This window comes from Homarus americanus, unplaced genomic scaffold (assembly GCF_018991925.1).
Source record: "Homarus americanus isolate GMGI-L3 unplaced genomic scaffold, GMGI_Hamer_2.0 scaffold24523, whole genome shotgun sequence".
NCBI lineage: Eukaryota > Metazoa > Arthropoda > Malacostraca > Decapoda > Nephropidae > Homarus > Homarus americanus.
The window spans coordinates 5748822-5774190 of NW_024744357.1; the positions used below are offsets into that span (position 1 = coordinate 5748822).

The following is a 25369-nucleotide window of genomic DNA, read 5'->3' on the forward strand; positions in this document are numbered from 1 at the left end:
GGTGATTATTATAATGTCCTTTATGCTTTCTGATGTTTTTGCTGTACCGATGAACAAGAATCTGGTTTAACAACTTTGAAGTTTTAAGGAACAAAAATTCAATTAATGAACTATTATGCGATTTACTGAGTAAAATTATCCAGTACAGCTCCAGTGAACCAGCTCACATCATCCCTTGTGGAGTGGGTCTGATCATTGTTTGTTAAGGATTACCTATATCGTACAGTACAGTACTGAAATTTGAGAACAATCCTTTTTTCTGCCCAAAAAACTTCCAAGGGGTACCTGAAGGAGGTTTTTTGACCACAGATCCTTGATGACTACTACTGCTGCTATGACTATGAACAACTTCATACAATGAAAATGATATTTGTACTTGTGTGGGAAGTGTATCAGAACCACATTAATTGAGACTGAATACGAAAAGGACCTACGGTAGGTGTGTATGTTGGGAAAGAGATCCTCGCTAAGACTGAGGAAGTAGCTAATAGAATGGAGGGAGTAGTGCAGAAGAGTTATGCTCAGGCCTTAGCAGGGCCCCGGGAGGTGGCGGAGAGTAATACAGGATCCGAACAGGTTCTACAGGAGCTAGGGACTCGGAAGAAGTGTGTCAAAGAGATGGCAACTGGCGGACCTACTGGCAGGGGAGAGGAGGAACAACGGGCACGTTTCAAGTGCAGGAACAAAGTAATCGTTTTTACTTTTACTTTTATCCTCTTCGCCACTGATCGGCTTGTTAGCCGCTTGGGCGATCGGTCACGTCTCTTTTCATTTATATTCTTCACCAAAAGATCGGCTCGCTAGCCACCCGGGTGATCGGTCACGTCTCTGTCACGCACTGTTGGCAAGTACTGGGCATGCACCGGCTCCTGAATGTACCTGAACCCGCTCCAGTGTTGGTCAAGTCTTCTCTTGAAAGAGCTCACACTTGGTGCCGTCACAACACTTTCTGGTAGATTGTTCCAAGAGTTTACAACTCTCACTCCGAAAAAGTTTGCCCTCACGGTTTTCTGGACTTGTGGCTTCTTCAATCTTGAGCTGTGACCCCTTGTGGGGCGAGCGTCCGCCAGCTCCAAGTAAGGACACTCAACTGAGTAGTGCCCCCTGAGATGCTTATACACCTCAGTTAGGTCGCCCTTTGCCCGTCTGTAGTATAAGCTAGGCAAGTTCAGGCGCTCCAATCTCTCAGGGTAGCTGAGGTGCAGGCACCAGTCTGGTGGCCCTCCTTTGAACATTTTCAACCAACTGGGAGTTTTACAGATTCTGACCAGGGCAAAGCTGAGGCATGGAACAGTTTCTTTTCCTCGGTGTTCACAAGAGAGGATGCGAACAATATTCCTGCTTTTCAGGACAGATGGTTTGACCCACATAGTGTTCACAGAAGAGGGTGTAGTGGATACTCTCCCCTACAACTACCACAAGCCTAGCCGCCTATAGTTGCGCGGGGTTCAGCCAACTAGCGAGTTTCTCTGACAAGTCTCATCATCTAGACTCGCTGGGGAGGGGGGGGGGGTGTCGGCCACCTGCGACGCTTACTTCCGGTGGCCGTATATATAAGGTCCAAGCCTCGCCGCTGAAGTCCATTCAACCAAGAGCCCTGCAACACGCAACACCTCCTCTAAAGAAGCTCCTACCCAAGCAACTCTCCAGCACCAGACTGATTTGTATATAATATATTTATATAAGAAAACACCCATAGCTGAGTTACCCTTCTCACCTCCATCCTATGTGCGATTTAACATCACGAAACCCCACAATGGTGACTCCTGGAGAAACGCACTCACACAGGATGGAGGAGAAACAGATCACTCTCCCAGTCTTCAATCACAACATTGAAGACTGGCTTATCCACACGGAAACAGCTCTCATCGGCTCTACAGCTACAGACAGTTGATTGAGAATATCCACAGGAGGGCCACCAGACTGGTGCCTGCACTATGGCATCTCAGCTACCCTGAGAGATTAGAGCGCCTGCAATTGCCTAACTTATACTACAGACGGGTAAGGGGCGACCAAATTGAGGTGTATAAGCATCTCAAGGGGCACTGTGGGGTATGGGATGTTTGGTTCACACTCAGGATGGGATGTAGAAAGGAAACTCACAATGTGCTCTCTGTATACATGTTGTATTGGATGTACAATGCAGCTTGGTGCTGGGAAGGCAGCATGGTTACAAGCGTGATGTAGAGAGAGCTGGCTGGTGAGGGTGCTCAGAGGAGGACAGCTTGTGGGTCGCCATGCGACCGCCAGGCAGGCGGAGGAGGAGTGGGTGTTGCTTGCTGGTGGCTGTAGATAGAAAGAGGTAGGTCATGGCGGGGTGAGGTCTTATATAGCGGGGGTAGGCGTGGGTTGATAGTTGACCTCCGTTTTGTTAGGCGGCGCTGGTTACCGACCTAGGCCAGGAGGCGCAGGCTGGGGAATTTGAAGAGGATCGGCCAGTCAGTGACACACGGCGTTTGTAGGGGAGGAATCCACTACACACATTCTAGGTTTTTATATTCACTATAGTCATAGATGTATATTTATGGTTGAGGAGTAACACCTGTGAACACCTCAGGGATACCAACGGAAAATTATCGACCTCAATACAAGTGTACAACTTTAACTCCTCACTTCCTGCATGTACTCTTTGAAATGCGTTATGTCTGCCATGAAATATCTAATGTCTCACTCCCCGCCAATGCCTTTTCTTTTATATTTCCGTTATATTTATTATATTTCTTGTTCTTTCCTTATTTTACGGTGTGTATTAAAACCATTACCGGAAAAGCGTCACACTATAGCTATATAATTATAAACATCTAATTCAAAATAGAAGACAAAATATTAACACAGAAATTTACAAAGTGAGAATATTTAAGAGAGAGATAAAAGGGAAACTGAACCTTCACACAGGAGGCTGAATGACCCTTGTTGGGGGACCTAAAATATCATGGAATTATTAAACACGAGACAAAAAATATACAACTTCCTGCAACCGTACACGAAATTACAGTACAGTATATACAAAATCAATGGAAAAAATTTTGTCCCTTGATTTTGTCCTTTAAACGGTGTAAAGTTGCTCTCAATGTCATTTTAATGCTATTTTTCAACGTTATTTATGTGTCGTGAGATTGGAGCGCCTGAACTTGCCTAGCTTATACTACAGACGGGCAAGGGGGAACCTAGTTGAGGTGTATAAGCATCTCAGGGGGCACTACTCAGTTGAGTGTCCTTACTTGGAGCTGGCGGACGCTCGCCCCACAAGGGGTCACAGCTCAAGATTGAAGAAGCCGCAAGTCCAGAAAACTGTGAGGGCAATCTACCAGAGAGTGTTGTGACGGCACCGAGTGTGAGCTGTTTCAAGACAAGACTTGACCAACACTGGAGCAGGTTCAGGTACATTCAGGTGCCGGTGCAGCCCAGTACTTGCCAACAGTGTGTGACAGAGACGTGACCGATCACCGGGGCAGCTAACAAGCCGATCAGTGGTGAAGAGGATAAAAGTAATGTGTCCTCTATAATATCTTTCTGAGGTATACTTACTCATCACGTCCTTCCCTCGAAACTTTACCCCAATTTACCCTGACAGCACTGAAGATAAATAAATGGACAGTTTTACCCCTGATTTGTTGATCTATCTTCGCCTGCATACATTTTCAATCAACTGAAATGTCCTAAGGATGGCCACCAGACTACGGCACCACGGCACCTCAGTTATCCAGGGAGATGACAACACCTATAGTGGCTGCCGGTTAGCTACTACAGGTGGGCAAGGGGAGACAATCGAGGGTTATAAACTAGACGTCACTAGGGGTCACAACTTAAAGTTGAAGAAGCCACAAGTTTAGAAAATGGTCAAACTATTTGCGTAACAGTAGAAAGTCTTTTTATTATGTGAAAGTGAATCTCCCTATCTCCTTCTAATGTCAAGACTTAACAATCTTCAGTCCATTATTCATTAATTGTAATATTTACTTTTTCAATGGTGTTTATAAGGAAGAATTTTGTCATCTTTTAGTATGTATTTAACAAGATACTAATGATAATTGGTTGTTTTCCAGGTTTTTATTTATAGTGAAAGGAAATTTGGCAAAAATATCCCCTCAAATTTGCCTTTCATAGGTCAGAGAAATACATTGTGTCTCACACTGTAGTTCACCTTATTTATATTTATTAAATTTTCACAGTTAAAAATATACTATAATGTGTGAGACTGACCTCCACATTTCTTTGTTTTAATAGTCACCTGTCCTCTTGTATTTCTCATCTAGTTATGTATTATAAACAGCTGAAAACACTACTACGCTCATGAAAGTAAAAAGATATTTGGTTATAAAGACAGGAAATATATTGTTCTCATGGAGGAAGGGTAAAGCTAAGACTAACATAGTATACAAAAGTGATGCCTGGCCTGGGTCCAATGTACTGTACTCTTTTATATCCATCAGATTAAAACCGCATCAATTAAAGTTTGATTAATGACTACAATAAGGTAAACAACTACTCAATGAAGTCGAATTTAGTCACGATAATACGATTTATTTATCTAAGTAGGGTTTATGTACAATAGTTTAAGTAAAAGTCACACAAATAATGGAGATATAACAAATGTTTATGTTTGTTCTAAAATATTCACGTTTATTTTATTGGAGTGGTTGGTAGCTCTGTTAACGTTAGTGTTGCCACATGATAGTATATTGTTATTCCTGTTCCAATAGCCATTATAGTCTGAATGGCTTTAATTTACAACTAGTATTTTAATAATGTAAATTAATAAGAATAACATAACTCGGAAGTGGGATTTTGGTTCTTATAGTTGCCGTGATGTGTGTTTTTGGGTCAGTATTTAAGAGGTATGAAGTTGTGTGGCAGTTATAGTGTTGGTGTGGTGGTGTGGTGGACCTGCGCTCAGCTGAGACACATACACGGTGGTGGACTCGGGACGAGGAGTTATTGCCCGAGAAGTTTGCAGTGAGTGTTGAGGATTTTTGGAGCCCATGTTGGCGCTCTAGGAGACTGAACTATTTGTTTTCGTTGAGGTGTGGATCAAGCTAGGCGCGCTGGATTCCTCAAAGGAAAATTTCTTCTCTGTTTTCAAGCGAAGGATGTGGATTACAGGCAAGATTGACCAGACCTCGCATAAAGAACAAATATTCTCGGACTTGTACAATGAATGTCGAAATATTGCACCCGGGGCTCGACTATCCTACATGCTGCGGACCAGGCTGGAGAGATTCCAGAGGGAAGACAGGAAAGAGATTGTGACCAGAACTCGAGATGGTTGTGCCCCACTCTTTGTTGCATGCAAGAGAGGCAATGTTGAAGTGGTGGACTACCTCATAACAACGTGTAGTGCAGATGCTGAACAACGGGGACTATACGAGGTGCCAGACGACCGATCAATCCACAATGTGACACCATTGTGGTGTGCATCAGTAGCTGGCCGTCTACCTGTTGTCAAGTGTTTAGTTCAGCATGGTGCTGATGTTAACAGTGTGTCAGACACGGGCTCTACTCCAGTACGCAGCGCTTGCTTTATGACCCATCTTGACATTGTGACTTACTTAGTGGAAAATGGAGCAAATATTTCTAAGCCCAATTATAATGGTGGTACATGTTTAATAAATTCTGTCCAGAGTGTCAAGTTATGTGAGTACCTTCTCAAGCACGGTGCTGATGTCAATGCACAAGATATTCAGAACAAAACAGCCTTACACTATGCCATTCAAGAACACAGATTTGAGACCACAAAATTACTCCTCGACCATGGAGCCAACCCACACCTCACCAGCAGGTACCACGATGATGCCCTGCAGACAGCGTGCATCAAGGGGGTGTGTCAGATATTTGAGTATTTGATAAATGTTTTCTCTTATTTCCCAAGTCGGATTGCAGATGGATACGAGCTGCTCGGTACGACGTTCTTGGACGAGCACCACGACATTCAGGCAGCTCTCCAGTACTGGCGAAAGGCGGCAAGTGTGCGTCAGGCATCAGGGGTGTCCAAACAGATTTTACCTGCTAGAAGAAATTATCAGTTTGCTTTAGAATTTAAGACTTCAGAAGAACTGGAAGCCATCGCCATCGACTTAAACGGTATGCGAACGCAGAGTTTGTTGATATGTGAGCGTATCTTAGGAATAGCACACAAGGACATGATCTTTAGGTTGATGTATCGAGGGGCAGCTTATGCAGATTCTCTACAGTATCAAAATTGTATAGACTTGTGGCTTTATGCCCTGGAACTCAGGATTCAGAGAGACACGATTCTTTTTAATGAAACCTGTTTCACGGCTCAGGCATTAGTGCGACTCTATTTAGACATGATCGACAAGCACAGTGCAGGTGTGATGCAAAACACAGTGAGTTTTGACGATGCTTACCGTACGGTAGAGTTACTCGCAGAACAGCTACCCAAGTGCATGGCTCTCCTCCGAATACAACCGGTCCATAAAAAACACCAAAGCAATTTTGACCACATGCTGAAAGTTTTAACACATATGCTATTTGTCGTGCTTCATATTCCAAGGATGGAGGAGCAACAAGAAAAGGTGGCGACTCTAGTTAACAACATTCTACGTGTGGACCCAAGAACGTGCCAAGGGGGTCACTCGCTTCTTCACCTTGCTGCTATGAAGACTAATGTGCTCAACAATCACTCGTTATTAGAAGAAGAACATATGACCCCATTTCCCTCTGCGGGTGTTGTGTCCTTCTTGCTGGCGTGTGGCGCTCCAGTGAACGCAACCAACGACAAAGGATCATCTCCCTTGTTTATGGCATCACAGGATATGCTCTTCAAGGAGGAGGTGAGTACAGCACTGCATAAATTATATACTGTACTACTGTATTTACAGGTTTGCAAGAATTTTCCTATTTCACCATTGAAAAGACTCTTGGTTACCATTTTCTTAAAAAAGGCACATAAACTTTTGGGTCTCAGCAGTTAGCATTTTTTTTTTAATTATATTTGTCAAGTAAATTCTCCCTTTCACTTCAGAATGCCACTTTTAAAATTACATTTGGCTAACACCAGATGATTTTATTCAGCACAGAGAGGACCCCATACACAAGGGGTTCATGCCTGTATAATAATATTGGTACAGTAACATACTGTAAGTGTTAAGAACAGGGGTGCTAATAAAGTAGCAGTTTTGAGGATTTTGTTAATAGAAAATTTGTTGCATGGATGTTGTAATGCTTTACTTGAATCTGGTGTTGAAAAGACAAGATGCATCACTGGACTAAGTTTTATATTAACAGGAACAAACTGGTTCCTTTCTGTTAAAACCAATTGTGGGTCATTCCAATACTGTAGTGGGTGCATTAACCCCTTGTATATAGGGTTCTATCTGTGCTGAATAAAATTGTTTAGTGTTAGCCAAATAAAAGTGGCATCCTTGTAGTGAAGGGGTTAACTGCAAGTACTGTACAATACAATATGCTATTAAAAATACTAATCATGTGACAACCTCATTCTTAACCTATCGGCTGTGTGATTGATTTCCAGCAGCATTTCTGATGATTGTTATTTCTTCAGTAAAATATGATAACTGGTCACTTTGTACTGTTTCTTCATTAAGGCAAAACCATAAAGTTTCCATCTCGTAATTAATATTTCTTAAAAACATCTGATGGCTGGTGAAAAAAAATACAGTACAGTACAGTATAAAGAAAAGTAAATAAAATTATATTGTTAATTATAATAGCTTCGTCATTTTCTGCTGTGAAAGTTAACATACTGTCAAATTATGTAAACAAATCTTAAAAAGCATTACCTGGTCTAATTTATAACTCAAGAATGTAATAAATTTTTGCCCTTAATTTTAGGGTAAAGTTTCATAAAAGATATTTTGTCATGTCCTTTTATTTCAGGTAAAGCAAATTAAATGGTACAACCATTAAATTTATATTCATACCATGATAAAAGAAAACTGCAGTACTGTACTGTATAAGGAGGCAATATAGAGAAAGAAATTAACAGGGTGCTTGTGTAGCTGAGATCAGTACTCCAGGAATTTAATGTAAGAGCTTGCATAGTTGGGAACTGTACCCCTGATAAAAAAGTTTGCATGTGAGGAAACATTTTTTTTTAACAATCCTTTAAGACAATATTTTTTTTTTACTCTTTACTGTATTAGGTTAATTTGTAAGTTCTTGTTTACCCAGGCAAGGTGTGTCCTGGGGGTCCGGACCCCCAGGACAGGTAAATAAAATACATGTACGGTACTGTAAATTCCAAGTTTAACCACATTCAAATCGGTGGGCGTTCGTAAGTCAGGGACCCCGTACTGCAAACGCATATATGGAATCCTAGCTTATTGGAGAATAGTTTCAACGCTTCAGTTATGTTAAAGACTCGTGAAATTTTAATTATATAAAATATTTATAGAAATTAAACAACTGTATTGTGCATCTAAAAGGGAACGTAAATGTTCAATGTATACAGTATTTGTTTAGACAGTTTAGTTCATTTTATTATGTGCATTGCCCTTCATTTTCTTAATACGAGCTCGAGAAACTATATGGAGTATTAAGTTGTTTTTTTTTAGCTATTCCTTCTCACAGAAATATGAGATTCGGTGTTGCATCAATTATCCGTTTTTGAGAGTTTGCGTGTTGAAAGCTTTTTATTTTCCAGAAGACTTTCCCTGTCCAATTATGCAACTCATCCTTTCATGGAATTTGGTGCGTCGGTGGTTCAATAAGTCTCGTGTTCGGGGTAGCATGATACAGCAACAATCCCAAAGCATATATTCTTCACTGCCTTTCACTCCTGTCACGAATGCAGAACATCAACTAGACTGTATTGTACTGTACTGGGTTGGCTTATCCACTCGCTCAGCCATGACGCTATCATGTTAGATATTGATTTTTACTTTTGAATTTGATTTTTTTTATTAATGCTCAAGACTTTGTTAAATGGCATATTGCCAACTTTTGCACAGCAGAATAATAATAACAACTGATGGTTCATTGCAAACAGTAATGGTTCCTTAAAGACAAGGTTAGCTTTTTATATTTCATCTATTACACTTAAATTTGGGGGGAAAAAACTGTAGAGATAAAAATTGACTTACTGTATCTCATCAGGTTTGTCACTCTCAATATGAAATAAATTGCCCGAACATGATCTGTACTAAAAAACGAAGTTCTAAAAAAAAAAAAAAAAAAAGCTATCTTGTGGTCACGAGGTAAAGTTCACATAATTCAGATCAAATACAATAAACACTCCGGTCTTGAGGCTCTTGACAGTTGAAACTACTGTAATATCTCGAGCGGAAAACATATCGTACCAAAGTACCGTACTGTAAACTCCAGAGCAGATATGTACACTATACAGTAGTTGTTACCTTTAGCTGTATAAATTTATAGTTTGCGCCAACTACCTTCAACGTTGAGAGGAAATAAAAAAGGACTTGGCCTCATCTTCACGTATTGTACAAATCTATTTATATCGAAGTATCCTAAACTTCCCAGATAATTTAAGATTGACACTAACAATGTTTTTATTTTGGGACAGTCTTAACCTCGGTAGGTTATACAAATGCTAAAATACAGAATAAACTTTAAAAAGCTTGTTATAGTCCATTTTCACATAACAGCCTTTGCTCCCGTGACTAACTTAACGCAACGCCCTTGTAAGTTATGTGAGACTTTCCCTTCTGTCGCCTTGAGCTGCTAGCGGGAAGGAACAAAGAGAAATTATTTTCTTATTGGGTCACGTGATCTTTTTGGGGGAGACGATCTAGTTAAGTTGATCTACGATATGCTGTAATAGGGTTTCTAGTTCAGTCAGAAGTATGGGTTTCCCTTTCTGCAAGCAGTGGTTTTATCTTGACTTGAAAAATCCCAGTGACTTGTTATTTGCATCTGGGTTATGTTTCGGGAAGTGTCAACAGTGGAAGAAATTTATTTATAACTGGTTCTCATGTTAGTGATATAGGCGGTCATATTGTTTGGTTTATCAGTAGTATGACGATTCGATGGGTCTTGTGGGTGGCTACTGTAATCAGATTATTTTACTGAATATCCACTTATCACAAACGTACTCAAGTCAACAGTCTATAACAAAAAATAAGTGTTGCTCAATTTGGTTCACTACTAAAGAGACCGGGCACAAAAATACTAATGAAATACACATTTAAGGAGTTTTAGACTTGATTATTTTGGGTATAAAATCATCCAGGAGCGTAACAGATACAACTGAATAATAATTGTAAGCTGGAATTGCAAACGAGATGGGGTGAGGGGAGGGGAGGTGGTGTGTGATGAGAGACGAAATGGAAAGTAGTGTTAGTGGCCACAATGACAACTTTTTCTCCCGGGAACTCACACCCACAGTACCTCCCGCCTTGGCTGATATGAAGGCGTGTTGCTGATGCTGGACGTTCCGTTTTTGTCATCATACTGGGCTAGAACTATCGAAGCAGTCTCTGTTGAAACTCTCTTGATGTAATGGAACCCAACCAGTTTTGATATAATACACGGATTGAAACCTATAGCGCGTAACTTCTCACTCAACCTAATCTGAGAAAACTAAAAGCACCTGGCAGCTGATTACAACTCAGCCAGTCATGTTTGTGTAGATAATTAATAACCATGTAATGGTAACAATAGCACATCGATTTTGTTGCGTGTGTGTCAGTTTTCGCAGTCAGACAACCGTTTCAAGATTTAAAGTTGCGTCAGTGAGTCTGTGGGTGCCATTTCTTAATAAATGACTCATTCACTCACTGAGAACTTTCGCTTGGAGCCGCGCAATCCCGGCAACGCTGAGACCACTATGGGTGAGCTTTGGATAATCTTGCTACCATTGTCAATATTAGTAGTTCTTTAGCGCACAGAAGTATAAGTGATAAATTAATTATTCAGGAATTAGAAGCTTTTCGTTAAAATTCATATTAACATGAGCCTAATTCTTGTACTACATCGGTCCTAAAGCATTGACGACATCTCACAATGAGTACCGTCTCCATACATCTATCTTTCAGGTTTCCGGGGGTGTTGGTGATACAGCGGTAACCCGCATAACTCACCAATATGTCAAGGGTTCAAGCCTCGGCCGGACACACGTGAGAAGGGTGTTATCCAGTGTTTCCTCCTGTACTAACACTAGATAGATCGCTGAAACGGCTAGTAGGGTGATAAGTGGCGAATATGAAATATATCTATATATATCGAAAGTGAATAATACTATTTTGCCCATGACTCATGAATTAATGGGTGTATTGTATAGAATATAGAGTCACTGCTCTCACAAGGCCATTTTCACCATATTACGTATGCACAGCGAACGCCGGCAATACGGCAGTGAATATTAACGAAACAGGAACGTCTGGTTAGGCATGGTTAATTCGTTGCTACGGTTACAATTGGTTATTTTGAACACTGGTTGTGGCATACTCGACTCAAGCAAAAATAATTTAACCAGACCGGGAGGTAGTCTGTTGACAAGCTGAGCTGCGTTGATCCTACTGAGAAAAAAATAAAAAGGATGGCGGGAAAAAGGGCTGCTGTTAGTTGCCCTCGGATACTACTACAGTACTTGTATAACACGTGACTGGGGAGAAGGTGAAAGTTTCTTTTACTGTACTGTGCTATGGTCTACCAGCTGTGTGTACCATACAGCCCATCTTTCATGGTCTTAACCCCTCCCACCCAACCTCCCTCTCTGGTAGTTTTATCGGCTCAAGCTAATGTCCTGATTGCGGCTCTCTCTTTTCCTTGAATACTTGGTAAGCGTTGTATAAAGAAACCATTTATTGGCTCATTTATGACAACACACCAAGCCTGACCTAACGATATTTGGTTTTATTTTATTAAAACATGTTTATCGCACACAGCAACTCGTTCTGCTTGCATGCGGTGACTAAATAGAATCTTGTTAAAGTGAAGGGTATACATGCACAGACTATTTCTCGTACCCGGCTCTAGTGATAATACACATTGATATGATCCAGCTGTATTGAGCCCTTTCACCTAATATATAAGTATACTGCTCAGGTTCTGGCAAACTTATAACAATATGAACCATTATTTAGGAATTTAAAGTATTATAGTAGGTCACATTATCATTGTGACCGGATTTATGTCTCACACATATATCATACTTGTTTATTCATCGTTGACGTCACCTCCGCACTGACAGTCTTCATCAGTAACGCTCGGTAACAGTAACACCAGAGGTAAACAGTAAAAATTACCTTGTCATTATTATATAAGGGGTTCTTTCGGTGATGGAGTTTGAAAACCCTGAGAGCAACAGTAGTGAACTTGAGGTAAACCAGAAAGCGAGAAAGTAAGGTTAAATGCGGTTGTCACAAGGATGTAGCCTAGCCAAACTGGCGGTCACTTGATAGACAGACTGTAATGGTTTTATAAATATCATTCTTGCATCCATTATTTTGCCAGAAACTGGGGGGAAGGGGACACTAAATGTTAACTGTAACATATTAATATTCTCGTCAGACAAAATCGATTGTTGGTAAGATGAATCGTTTAGTGGTGGTGAGACTCCTGGTGGTTCAGTAATGAAAATATTAGTATTCACTGACTTCTTGTCCTTGAGACACCTCGTCGTCTACACTCCAACGCAGTAGAATGTAAATTTTGATATTATGTTGTCGATTAAAACTAAAACTATCATACTTCATACCCTGGCAATTGAAGCTCCTCAACTATAGAACAGGAGCTCCAATTCTCAAGTCTTGATTGTGGGATAAAGTCCCTTCTAACTTAACTAACTTAACGATATTAGGGCTAAATGCAAGAAATTACGCTAACCTGATTTATTATTATTATTATTATTATTATTATTATTATTATTGTGGGGGGATGTAGCATACTGCTCAACGCCCTCAGTAGCCTATTCTTACAAGTACTGCACCTCAAAAACCACTTTATGGTCCCACAGCTCTGTCCGTTAACTTATGAAATCCTTTTTCTATAAAAATAAGTAAAATGTCCAAGGTATTTTAATATTCATTATTGGGTCATTATTTTATACGAGAAAAGGCAGATGAAAATGTGTAATATGAACATAATTATCCAAAGCTAGATATAAAGATAAATGCATCGTAAAGAACATGACAAATTTCTCAAACTATTAGATAACACAGGGGTTCTCAACCAGGGGGGAATTTCCCCCCCTCAGGTTTTCAGGGGAGGGGGAAACTGATACTAATATGGAAAAAATAAAGGATTTTCAGTATTATATGCATATTAATTGGAATGCACTTTTTGAGGCAGACAATCTTGGAAAGGAGGGGGGAATGACATTCTGACATATGGTGAAAGGGGTGCATGGGGCAAACAAGGTTGAGAACCACTGAGATAACAGGTGTGAGGAGGTGCTTGGTGGTGCTGTTTGGCCAAGGTCCAACCCCTTGTTGATACAGTATCGTGCAGGGAGGTTGTAAACAAGGGCTGTGACTGACGTGTCCTTGTCACTTGGGGGAAGCTCGCTATGTTGGAGTTCATGCTTTGAGTAGTACAGTATTGAGTTTCTAGGTTGTGAGAAGGTTTTTGTAATTTTGTATCATATTTAATGCGAACTGGCTACAGGTGTGGCCTGTCTCTGAATTTATTATTGTTGCTAGAGAATAGATTATTGCATAGACTGACCTTGCCCGACCAAGGTTTGTTTGCTTACATTGTATAGCATACACGGAGAGTAGCGTCGTATGCATGCACAGGGAGGTTTAATTAAGTTACAAGTAGGTAGTCAGTATAGGTTGCCATAAGTGGTTGTTTTGTACATATACCCACCAAACTGTAACCAAAATACCAGTACAGTATATTGAGAGCCTGGCCCTAGACGATACATATATAGTATCTACTTTTTTTTAACATGGTTTGAGTGAGTTGTTAAAACTACGCATATAACATGGGAGAAGCTTTTTTATGTGTATATATACAATATATTCAAGGATGTGAGGTTTTCAAAGCAGAATGAGGAAGTTGTGTGGTGAGAGTATGGATGAGGGGCGGGTGTGAGGTCTGGTTACTGGAGGAAGCATGGAACGGAAACGTGATCATGCGGTGCCCACTGCATCCCCGCCCGCCGCCCTGTCCTGTCCGTGGCTACACTCCTCTATAACTATATCCTCTCGTTGGGACCATTATTTGACTTCATTGCGGCTACATTTGGGAAATTCCTCGCTCCCTCGGTACATGCACGCGATCTATTAACTCAGATTAAAGTAAGTTTTCCAATTTTTTGTGACTTTCTGACACCAAATACTAGTCGAAAAGTGATTGGCAGTCCGATTTATTCATCTAGGACCATTATTTGACTTCATTCCGGCTATATTTGGCTACATTTGGGTACATTTGGGTAATTAGTCGGACCGCTCTCTCGTTAGCTTATCTACGTCAGTTCCTGTAGTTATCATTATTGTTCTTCCCATTTTTTTCCCTGGTATAACTTAACAATTTTTTGTCGTATTGGCTAAATCATGTTATTGACATTTGCTTCCTTCCCTTTGTTTACTTTTCCTTCTTATTCCCTCTCTTCCATTTGTCCCAGTTGTAAGTATATAAGGTTAGGTTAGATTAATTTAGGTTCGTAGATTAACTGTTTGACACCTATAAAGTGATCGTAGCAGCCAAGAACTCCCATACGTCGGTCACTACACAGGCTGTCACTGCTGGGCGTCTTGTTTATTTGTAGCCATCCGGTGTTACCACCCTCTTTAAGAGCCTTAATTGGCAGTGTTGTGTAAGAGGACCATTGTAAGTGCTGGCTGGACCTCCATCTTGTGTGACAGTGATTTAGGTGTTGTATCTGATCACATACTAATGAATTCTTGCTTGTATTCATTATTCTGTGGACCTAAACTGTACGAGTCTTATTTACGTGTTTGTATTTCAAGGTTCACAAGTTGTTTATTATTATTATTATTATTATTATTATTATTATTATTATTATTATTATTATTATTATTATTATTATTATTATTATACATGTTGCCGTATATTTGAATAGTATACACCAGGTGAGGTGAGGTGCTAATTGTGTATGAATTTGCTGCATCTTATGATATAGAAATAACCAATCGAGATTCTGTTCAATGAGGCTTTAGAATTGGTCAGTTTAGATGTTACAGATGGGTGATATGATTGGTGAAATGATACAATTGCAAACTGAATTTAACTTGTGAATTCATGAGGTACTGTTAGTGTTTTATTCATCCCGCAGAGAGGATTAACACTGGCTGTTTGGTGTGCATTTGTTTAATGAGAGGCTTCCCACGTTGCTGTTAAAAAATATATATCACGATGCTGTGACCTTGAATGAGGACCTTTGGATGTGGAATGTGGACCTTTGACTGCCTAGTTGTGTTGATCCTACCCCCTCCCACCAAGGACATGGGAGCAGGTTGTATGTGCCGGGGTCATGTGTACCAGCGGGCGGGCGGGCGGGCGGGCGGGCGGGCGGGCGGGCGGGCACCTCAAGGATACCAACACCTGCTTCCACCTCCTCCGTGCCAGAGTGGCTTAACCTAAACTACACTCACCATTACCTATCATTACTAGAAGGCTTGAGTTTACCTTCATAAATTCTTGGTTATTATGGCGTAAACTAACAATTATAGGGCGTGGTTGCCTTTGTAATTCCTTGATCACTATTACCTTAGACGGACCATTATAGGAAGGTCTTTGGGGTGTTTTAGGGTTTCGGGGTAGAACAGGTAAGTTTGGGTTATATTCGGAGGTACTGTACAGTTTACTGTCATAAACACGAAAGCCATGTGGATGTGTTTAAGGTGTAGTGGGGGAAGCGGCAGGCTCTCTCTCTCTCTCTCTCTCTCTCTCTCAAACTTGTACTGTGACGCCACTTCGTCTGGTCTATCGTAACAGATGTAAACAAACTTTTAAGTAGATTTGGAGATGCAGACGCCGCCTCCCTGACAAGCTAAGCATAAGCATGCTCGTGTGTGAATGAGTGAGGTAAGTACCACACATCACATTAGACAACAAAAAACACCGTAGCCTATTATTTACTTATACACTAGGCGTCAGGTGATGTACAAGCTAATGTGTTTACATCATAGTCTTCCCGGTGTATAATGTGTTTGTGACCATAACTGTCTTGTTAGTCGTAGTTCTCTCTCTCTCTCTCTCTCTCTCTCTCTCTCTCTCTCTCTCTGGGGGCAGGGGGAGCGTAAGTGGGAGAAGAGGTTAGGGGGTGTAGGGTGTAGTGCCACCTGTCCCATTAACTTAAAAGTGTGGGGGGGAAGGTGTCACCTACAGGTAGTGGCACCGCACGCGCGTGTGGTTGATGTGGCCACGCCTTACTGTACACACCCGTGGCCGCAGCATGATGTTCGAGTGTAAACGTACGTGTGTGTGTAAGGGATGGGGATGTATTTTGGTGTGTTTATAGGTAGGTGGGGGTAGGTTTATTATGGGTACACACGTAGGGGATGGAGGGTAGACGTCTCCCATCACCCTCCTCCTCCTCTCCCCCCACTACACCTCATAGGTTTGGGGTGTTCTTATTGTGAACAAAATTGTGTGTCTGGGGAAGGGGGTAGATTTAGACGTAATTTCCTGTAATAAGTCAGTAAGGAGGGGTGAGGCGAGGGCAAAACGTAAAGGCTACATTTCCGTGTTGGCAGACAGGCTGTGTGTGTGTGTGTGTGTGTGTGTGTGTGTGTGTGTGTGTGTGTGTGTGTGTGTGTGTCGTAGAGGCTGCAGGCGCCCACCACCAACTGCTATATGTCAACTCCCTAACGCCATATATCTCCTGATGACGTTCTGATCATATCTCTCTCTGTCGACTTGTTTCCGTGTGTGTTTGGGAACCATGTGGGCCACCCTCTATAAAAAGGCCAAAGATAAGAGCAGGAGAGACACAATAATCAACATTCACACGTCACCATCTGCACTACTGAGGGAAACATCGTATGAACCATCCCTTGTCTCTCTCTCTCTCTCTCTCTCTCTCTCTCTCTCTCTCTCTCTCTCTTTTGTTGACTCCCTGTCGATAAAAACACAGTTGAAAGACCTTTAACGTATGTACATGTGAGATTTAGCTAACAATAACAACTGGAGATTTAATTTATTATTATTATTATTATTATTAAGCTTTGGATCACGATTTTGTCTTAGTATATCACATCTGTATCGACAGCCCTCCCTCCCTCCCTTCTTTCATCTCTTCCCCTTCTTTCCCCCCTCCCCCAGCGACACCTGTGTGATATAAGCACCTTGCGTAACGCCAGGAAGCCAAACATCTGTGAGGTGTATAAAAATTCAACCACCGGAGCGTAGTAGTATGAGGCTCTTGAGTTAACACCTGTTCCCTCTTCCCATCCTCACACTCCACCCCTCCCATCCCATCCTCCTCCCATCCTGGATACCATAAGGAACGCCTCTCTCTCTCTCTCTCTCTCTCTCTCCTTTTCTCTCCACCCACCCCTCCCTCTCTGTTCCCTTTCTCACACACACACACACAGGACGGCTTCCACAAACAACATCGGGGTAATTATTCATCTTTGGAGGAAGAGGAGAGCGGTGGTGGTCACATTGTTTACACCTGGTTATAGTAGTCATGTTTACCTAATATATTGTTTGCACCCTCTGTTTACATTTGTTTATGCCCTTTACGTAATATTCTGGGAGTTTAGTGTTTACGTAAGTGTGTCCTAGCATTGTGTGTGATTATTATTATTGTTATTATTATTATTATTATTATTATTATTATTGTTATTATTGTTATTATTGTTATTATTGTTATTATTATTACTATTGTTATTATTATTGTTATTATTATTATTATTGTTATTATTATTATTGTTATTATTATTATTATTATTATTATTATTATTATTATGTACCTAAGTGTTAGTTATGCGGGAGGTATAACGAGGTCCATTAATATACGGGTATAACCTTTCACCTCACCTCCCTTAGCGTACATAAATAATTCCTGTAACCTGGTGCTGACGGGGGGAGCACAACCTAACCTAACCTAACCTCAGCCAGACACTGTAGGTATTATTGTATTACATGTATTTGAAACCAGTTCTGAAATGTGAGAGGTTTTTACATAATGGAGGAACTGTAATGGGAGAAAGTCTTATTTACTGGTCGGAACACAGACTGTAGTGAGGTGGAGGGGAGGGGCGGTGACAACACCTGGGGGTACATAAAGTTACTACATGCTTGCTGTATTTGTGTTACAATCGGGAGGTGGAGACACACACACACACACACACACACACACACACATGGATGGCGGATTGAGTTGTGATCGCGCGTGTGTGTGTGTGTGTGTGTGTGTGTGTGTGTCGCCTCCACCCCAGACCTCCACCTATGTTCTCCTACCTTAACCTTTCCTGCCCCCTTACAAACTACGGCCTCCCTGTATAATTATACCCTCCTGATGACCCCCTCACCACGTGTCCCCCACCATACACACAAAACACTTGATCTAATATGGGCACACGCCAGGGAGGTCCTTGTCATCCATCCCTGCTGTAGCTGATATCTCTCTCTCTCTCTCTCTCTCATCCCTATGTCAAGGTGTGTGTGTGTGTGTGTGTGTGTGTGTGTGTGTGTGTGTGTGTGTGTGTGTGTGTGTGTGTGTAGTCGTAGTCTTGTTGTTGTTGGGATCACTGTAAATACGCACCAGGGCGAATCCAGGAATTTGGGAAATGGGGGGGCGTTTTGTGGTGGCTTTGTCCCCTATCTCCAAAAATAGAAAACGTGGTGAGGTCAAGGGTTTATAAAAAGTCAGAATCAGGTCAGGTCAGGTCAGGGTTTGAGGTCAGTGACTTAAGTTATATTTTTTAGTTAAGAATGACAGGAATTGTTGCATCCGTTACCACCACTACCACCGCCACTATCACCACCACTACTACCACTATTACTACCACTACCACCACAACTACCACCACCACTACTACCACTACCACCACCACACCCCACTGTTTACATACTCGCGTCAGACAAGATTCGCTTCCACTCTAAATATTTCTCTCTCTCTCTCTCTCTTTCTCTCTCTCTCTCTCTCTCTCTCTCTCTCTCATTAGCACAACTACCCTCCTCTCCTCTTCCACACTTCCTTCTCCACCTTTCCTTCTCACCCATTTGTACACTTTCACTGGTAAGAGGAAGAGGAAGAGTAGTGTCTTGAGTCTGACCACGAGTTAGGGAGGTGTAGTGTGTGTGTGTGTGTGTGTGTGTGTGTGTGTGTGTGTGTGTGTGTGTGTGTGTGTGTGTGTGTGTGTGTGTGTGTGTGTGTGTGTGTGTGTGTGTGTGCAGTACCACTAAAAATAATCCTAACATAACACGCACTTGATGGCTCTGGGACACACACACACACACACACACACACACACACACACCTGCATTATCGTTATCACCTTAGCCCTTCTACACAAACCAGGTAATTACTTATAGTCACGGTACTGATAACAAGGTGGCGGTACCAGGAAGGTGGACTGGGAGGTAGGGGGAGGAGTGCCGTCGTATATAAGCAGACAGGTATTATTGCAGGTATAATATTACTTACCTTGTCGTCAGGCCTCGTGTGTGTGTGTGTAATTTCGTCTTCCGTGTGTTGCAACTGTGTACGCGTGTCTGTATGTATGTATGTGTGTGACAGACAGACATACACCTCTACAGTAATATCCAATTATCAGAACTTAAACCAAACCAAACATAGATCTGTCAGGTCACAACAACAACAACAGTACCTCATATCAGTAAGTGAGGTGAAGTGTGTGACCTGTCCTGTCTTGCCTCCCGTCACCACAACAACAACAACTTGAAGCTATGGATAAAGTGTTGTGCTGTAATAGATTAAGATAAAGTAGATTAATTATTATACTCTAATGGTGTGTTGTTTGAGTGTGTGGAGTGTGTTGTTTGAGTGTGTGGAGTGTGTTGTTTGAGTGTGTGGAGTGTGTTGTTTGAGTGTGTGGAGGGCTTGTAGTGTGAGGGAGGAGGAGGAGGGAGGTGTTACAGTATGAGGAAGGGCGTGGCAGTGTGTGTGTGTGTGTGTGTGTGTGTGTGTGTGTGTGTGTGTGTGTGTGTGTGTGTGTGTATACCTTCACTGGTAATTACAGCCTTGACGTTGAGGTGTGGGTGGTGAGTGACGCAAGTCGGCCACCACTACTGTTGGTGTCTTGCGGGCGGCTGGTCAGCTGGCATGGGCGTTATCAGCTGTAATGGGCGTGTGATCAGCTGTTGTGGGGGTGGTGATCAGCTGTTGTGGGGGTGATCAGCTGTTGTGGGGGTGATCAGCTGTTATGGTGGTGATGTTGTGATCAGCTGTTGTGGGGTGATGGTTGTTATGGTGGTGATCAGCTGTTGTGGGGTGATCAGCTGTTGTGGGGTGATCAGCTGTTATGGTGGTGACTAGCTGTTGTGGGGGTGATCTGATCAGTTGTGGTGATCAGCTGTTATCAGTGATCAGCTTGTTATGGTGGTGATCAGCTGTTGTGGGGGTGATCAGCTGTTGTGGGGTGATCATTATGGTGGTGATCAGCTGTTATGGTGGTGGATCAGTTGTTGTGGTGGTGGATCAGCTGTTGTGGGGTGATCAGCTGTTATGGTGGTGACTGGCTGTTGTGGTGGTGATCAGCTGTTGTGTGATCAGCTGTTATGGTGGTGATCAGCTGTTATGGTGGTGATCAGCTGTTATGGTGGTGATCAGCTGTTGTGGGGGTGATCAGCTGTTATGGTGGTGATCAGCTGTTATGGTGGTGATCAGCTGTTGTGGTGGTGATCAGCTGTTATGGTGGTGATCAGCTGTTATGGTGGTGATCAGCTGTTGTGGTGGTGATCAGCTGTTATGGTGGTGATCAGCTGTTGTGGTGGTGATCAGCTGTTGTAAGTTCATCGTGAGGAGGTGAACAGAGGAGAGGGGAGTGAGCAGGAGGTACACAGCGCTGGTCACGTAAACACACACACACACGTACGTGAGAAAGGGGCGGCCGCTTTAGCCCAGTGAACACTATTCTTGACTGACTCATTGACTGAGAGAAAGTTTGTCAATCCAAAACCCGCCCCCCCTCTCTCTCTCCCTCCTTTTGTTATTAAGTAAGAAATTCCTGTTATATTCGTGGAAGAGTGCGTGTGTGTGAAAATTAATAATAATAATTAAACGGCTTATTGAAAAAATTCTGCAGCCCGAAGGCTGGATATATATTCATTGGACAAAAATGACTTAAAGACATGGGGTGGGTGGGTCGTTTAACAAAAGCTTTCATTACTGAAAGAAAACATGAATGGAACTTACAGATTATTATAGTTTGCAGTTGATGGCCCGGGCCTGGGCTGGTCATGGAGACACCGGGTGGTGTGGTGTTCACATGGTGTACATAAGTATAACCGCCAATCAGACGGTTAGAGGGTTTAGTGAAACTTGTGACGTTGGACTCAAACATTATAATTTGGTCAAACCTGTTGGATACAACATAGCTGTGTAATCAGTCTAATCTTAACACTTATAATGAGTACTTAAGTTTCCATATTATTATGTCTTCACAATGATAAACGAAGCAATGGACCCAGTCTACCTGTGTACACAATAAGTACAAGTTAAACTTACGTGTTGAAAGTCTTCAGGAGAAACAGGTTAGGTGTTGGTGGTGTGATGGGGAGCTACAGTGAGGCTGGGCACCATATGATCAAGCTGGCCACTTCAAACTCGCTGTGTCAGGCGTATTACACGCAAACAAGCTCACCTCCCACCACCTCAACCTACTCTAGGTCTCTCATCTGCCTCCATCTCAACACTATATACTGTATACGGGCAGGCACGCCCAATAAACATGACATGAGTTACAGCCTAACATAACATTTGTTTATGTGTCATCATAATTATGTACCGCTTGCGGTAACAATAAGAAAATAAGGAGTCTGCAATAGGCCGGTTGGCCTGTGCATGGCAGCTCCTGTCGAGAGTTACTACCACTCTCTATCATCCATGAATCTATCCAGCCTCCTTTTGAACCTTTCCAGCGTTCCAGCACGTACTACAAAGTTGCTAAGCTTGTTCCACTCGTCCACCACCCTATTTGTGAACCAGTTTCTTCCTATCTCTCTCCTGTAGTAACTCGTCCTCGGGTGTTGATATGAAGACCTCACGTGGTCATGGGGACACCGGGTGGTGTGGTGTAGTAACTCGTCCTCGGGTGTTGATATGAAGACCTCACGTGGTCATGGGGACACCGGGTGGCGTGGGGTGGTCACAGTACCTCACTCTCTCTGCTAGGTGATGTTGTGTTGTAGTCAGGAGTGAAGCCGACCCACTGTTGTTCCCAGGGTGGACTGATTAGCACCTCCTGGTCAGAAGATGGCAATCAGTTCCCAGGGGTACTTATCCCACTGGTGGGTCACGGCTCTCACTGGTACTGTCTAGTGCTGAGTTCACTGGCTTAAACACTGTTCATCACTGGTCCCACTTCTTTCCGAAACGAAATTGTCACTTTTGATTATGTTGATATTCCGGTGGTGAGGATGGGTCGGGGAGAGGGAGTGGGGCCGAACATGGCCATGGGGCGGGGGGGGGGGCAGCTCAAGGATGTAGTGTGTGTTTTGGTTTTGATAGTATCACCTAACTTACTGTAACGAGAACTTTGCCTGACTGATCACTATCACCACCACTACTACCACCACTGGCACTACTACCACCACTGGCACTACTACCACCACTGCTGTCATTATCACCACTATCACCAATAACAACAACAACCAATATCAATAAAACCGCCAACACTACTACCACCACCTCCCCCTTCTTTACCCTCCCCCTCCTTCCCTTCTTTCCCCTCCTCCCTTTCTCCCCCCCTCCCCTTCTTTTACCCCCCTCCCCCATCCCCTGTGCCAGTTCGCCCACTTAAAAACTGGTAATCCTGAGTATACTTGACACACACAGAGAGAGAGAGATTGCACAAGTGTGTATGTGTGTTGTGGTGAGTTGGTGTTGGTAATGGGAGGTGTGAGGGATGGTAGACAGGTGGTGGTGGTGGTGGTGGTGACAGACAGGTGCAGGTAGACGCAGACAGGTGGTGGTGGTGGTGGTGGGTGGTAGACAGGTGGTGGTGGTGGTGGGTGATAGACAGGTGCAGGTAGACAGGGTGGTGGTAGTGGTAGACAGGTGGTGGTGGTGGTAGTGTAGACAGGTGGTGGTAGTGGTAGACAGTGCAGGTGTGGTGTGGTGGTGGTAGTGTGTGGTGGTGGTAGACAGGTGGTGGTAGTGGTAGACAGGTGCAGGTGGTGGTAGAGACAGGTGGTGGTGGTGGTGGTAGACAGGTGGTGGTAGACAGGTGGTGGTAGACAGGTGGTGTTGTCAGTGAGAAGTGTCTAGTATCTCCACACCCCCACTCGAGACGTGACCTACACTGATAATATAACTCATGAACCACACAGACACAGACACACACACACAGACACACACACACACACACACACAGACACTCACACATTCATAATATTATATCAGGTGCTGTGTACTTGGGTTCATACAAAGGAGTGTTAGTTACAAGACTAGCGAGGTCATCCTAAAACTATATCTTGCGCTTGTGAGACCTCACTTGGATTACGCAGTTCAGTTCTGGTCACCGTACTACAGAATGGATATAGAATTCCTAGAAAGAATTCAGAGGAGAATGACAAGACTAATCCCGGGCATTAGGAACCTTGAGTATAGAGACAGGTTAAAGCATCTTAATTTGCACTCCCTCGAGAGACGTAGAGTGAGGGGCGATATGATAGAGGTGTATAAATGGAAGTCAGGGCTAAACAAAGGTGATATAACAAAGGTACTTAAACTATCCAACCAGGAGCGAACTCGTAACAATGGTTTTAAATTAGACCAATTTAGATTTAGGCGCGAAATAGGTAAACACTGGTTGTAAATAGAGTAGTGGACGAGTGGAACAAGTTACCAAACATCACCATTAACTCTAATACGCTGGATAGCTTCAAACATACAGTAGGGTGGATGGATATATGAGCAATAGGGGCTGGGTGTAAACGGGACTGACCAATATGACCCGCTGTAGTTCACTCCATTATTATGTTCTTATGTAGACAGCGAGGCGCGTCATACAAAACAAACCTGCGGTGCAAGGGGTCATCTCAGCCCCCTACCTCAGCTGGGTCCTGGGGGGGGGAGGGACCAGCAGTGGCAGGAGTTGACTCTAAGAATCTGATCGTGTGTTAACCTACGCTGACACACTGGGGTTATGGGAGACTCATCTAGGGGGGGGGGAGGAGGAATTCTGTCTACTTCGTTCACCACCACCACCACCACCACACTGTCTACTGCTGTTAATTCTGTCTACTTCACCGTCCTCCTCACCACCACCACCACTGTCTACTGCTGTTAATTCTGTCTACTTCACCGTCCTCTTCACCACCACCACCACTGTCTACTGCTGTTAATTCTGTCTACTTCACCGTCCTCCTCACCACCACCACCACTGTCTACTGCTGTTAATTCTGTCTACTTCACCGTCCTCTTCACCACCACCACCACTGTCTACTGCTGTTAATTCTGTCTACTTCACCGTCTTCCTCACCACCACCACTGTCTACTGCTGTTAATTCTGTCTACTTCACCGTCTACCGCTCTCTCTCACAGACAGGGGCACCACCACGACCAGACCTCTCTGGGTCACCTCGTGTTATCCCGGAGCCCAACACCTGACCCAGATAGACAGGTGAGGTGGACAGGTGTATCTCCTCCCTCCCTCCTGGGTACGCCGGGCACAAGGCTGGCGAATGATCGTCAGGCGTAACTTTATCGGAGAGCGCCAGGCAATGTTTTATGAGTGACACTAAAGTTTCTGTTGTTATGGGTGGAGGCTGGCGAATGGTCGTCTGGCGTAACTTAATGTATACTGCAGGTAGAGGGGGACGCCAGGCAGTGTTGATTGCTCGTGCTGACGCTGCCTCCTTTTCTCTCTCTTTTATGGTGCATGAACCCGAGCCTTTGAACCCGACACCAGGTGGTGACTCCGGCACCCTCACCTGCTGCACTGACCCCTGCCTCCCTCACCTGTACCCTCCCTCCCTCACCCGTACCCTCCTCCTCACCACCATTTCCTCCCTCCCCACCTCACCCTCCCACCCTCACCCTCTCCCACCACCTCCCTCACCTCTCTCCCTCACCATTCCTCCCTCACCCCTCTCTCCCTCACCACCCCTCCCTCACCCTCTCTCCCTCACCACCCCTCCCTCACCCTCTCTCCCTCACCATCATTTCCTCCCCTTCACCCACATTATCAGAGGCAGACAAATTTAACACTGTCACACTCACAACTCTCGCTCTCTCTCTCTCATACTTCGTTATCATCGTCTCGTTAATTCCATCTTTATTATGATTATCGCGTTCCCACATTACCCATCCATTCCCCAC

At 43.3% G+C, this 25369-nt stretch overlaps 1 protein-coding gene across 1 annotated transcript in view; it reads left to right on the top strand.

Annotated features, from left to right (window-relative positions):
- The first annotated feature begins 4875 nt into the window (after positions 1-4875).
- The window catches only part of LOC121877700 (protein fem-1 homolog A-like), a 45199-nt gene continuing 24705 nt past the window's right edge, over positions 4876-25369 (top strand). The window contains exon 1 of the mRNA XM_042383524.1: positions 4876-6794. Coding sequence (XP_042239458.1) covers positions 5091-6794 — 1704 coding nt within the window. The 5' untranslated portion in view covers positions 4876-5090. The remainder of the gene's footprint in view (positions 6795-25369) is intronic.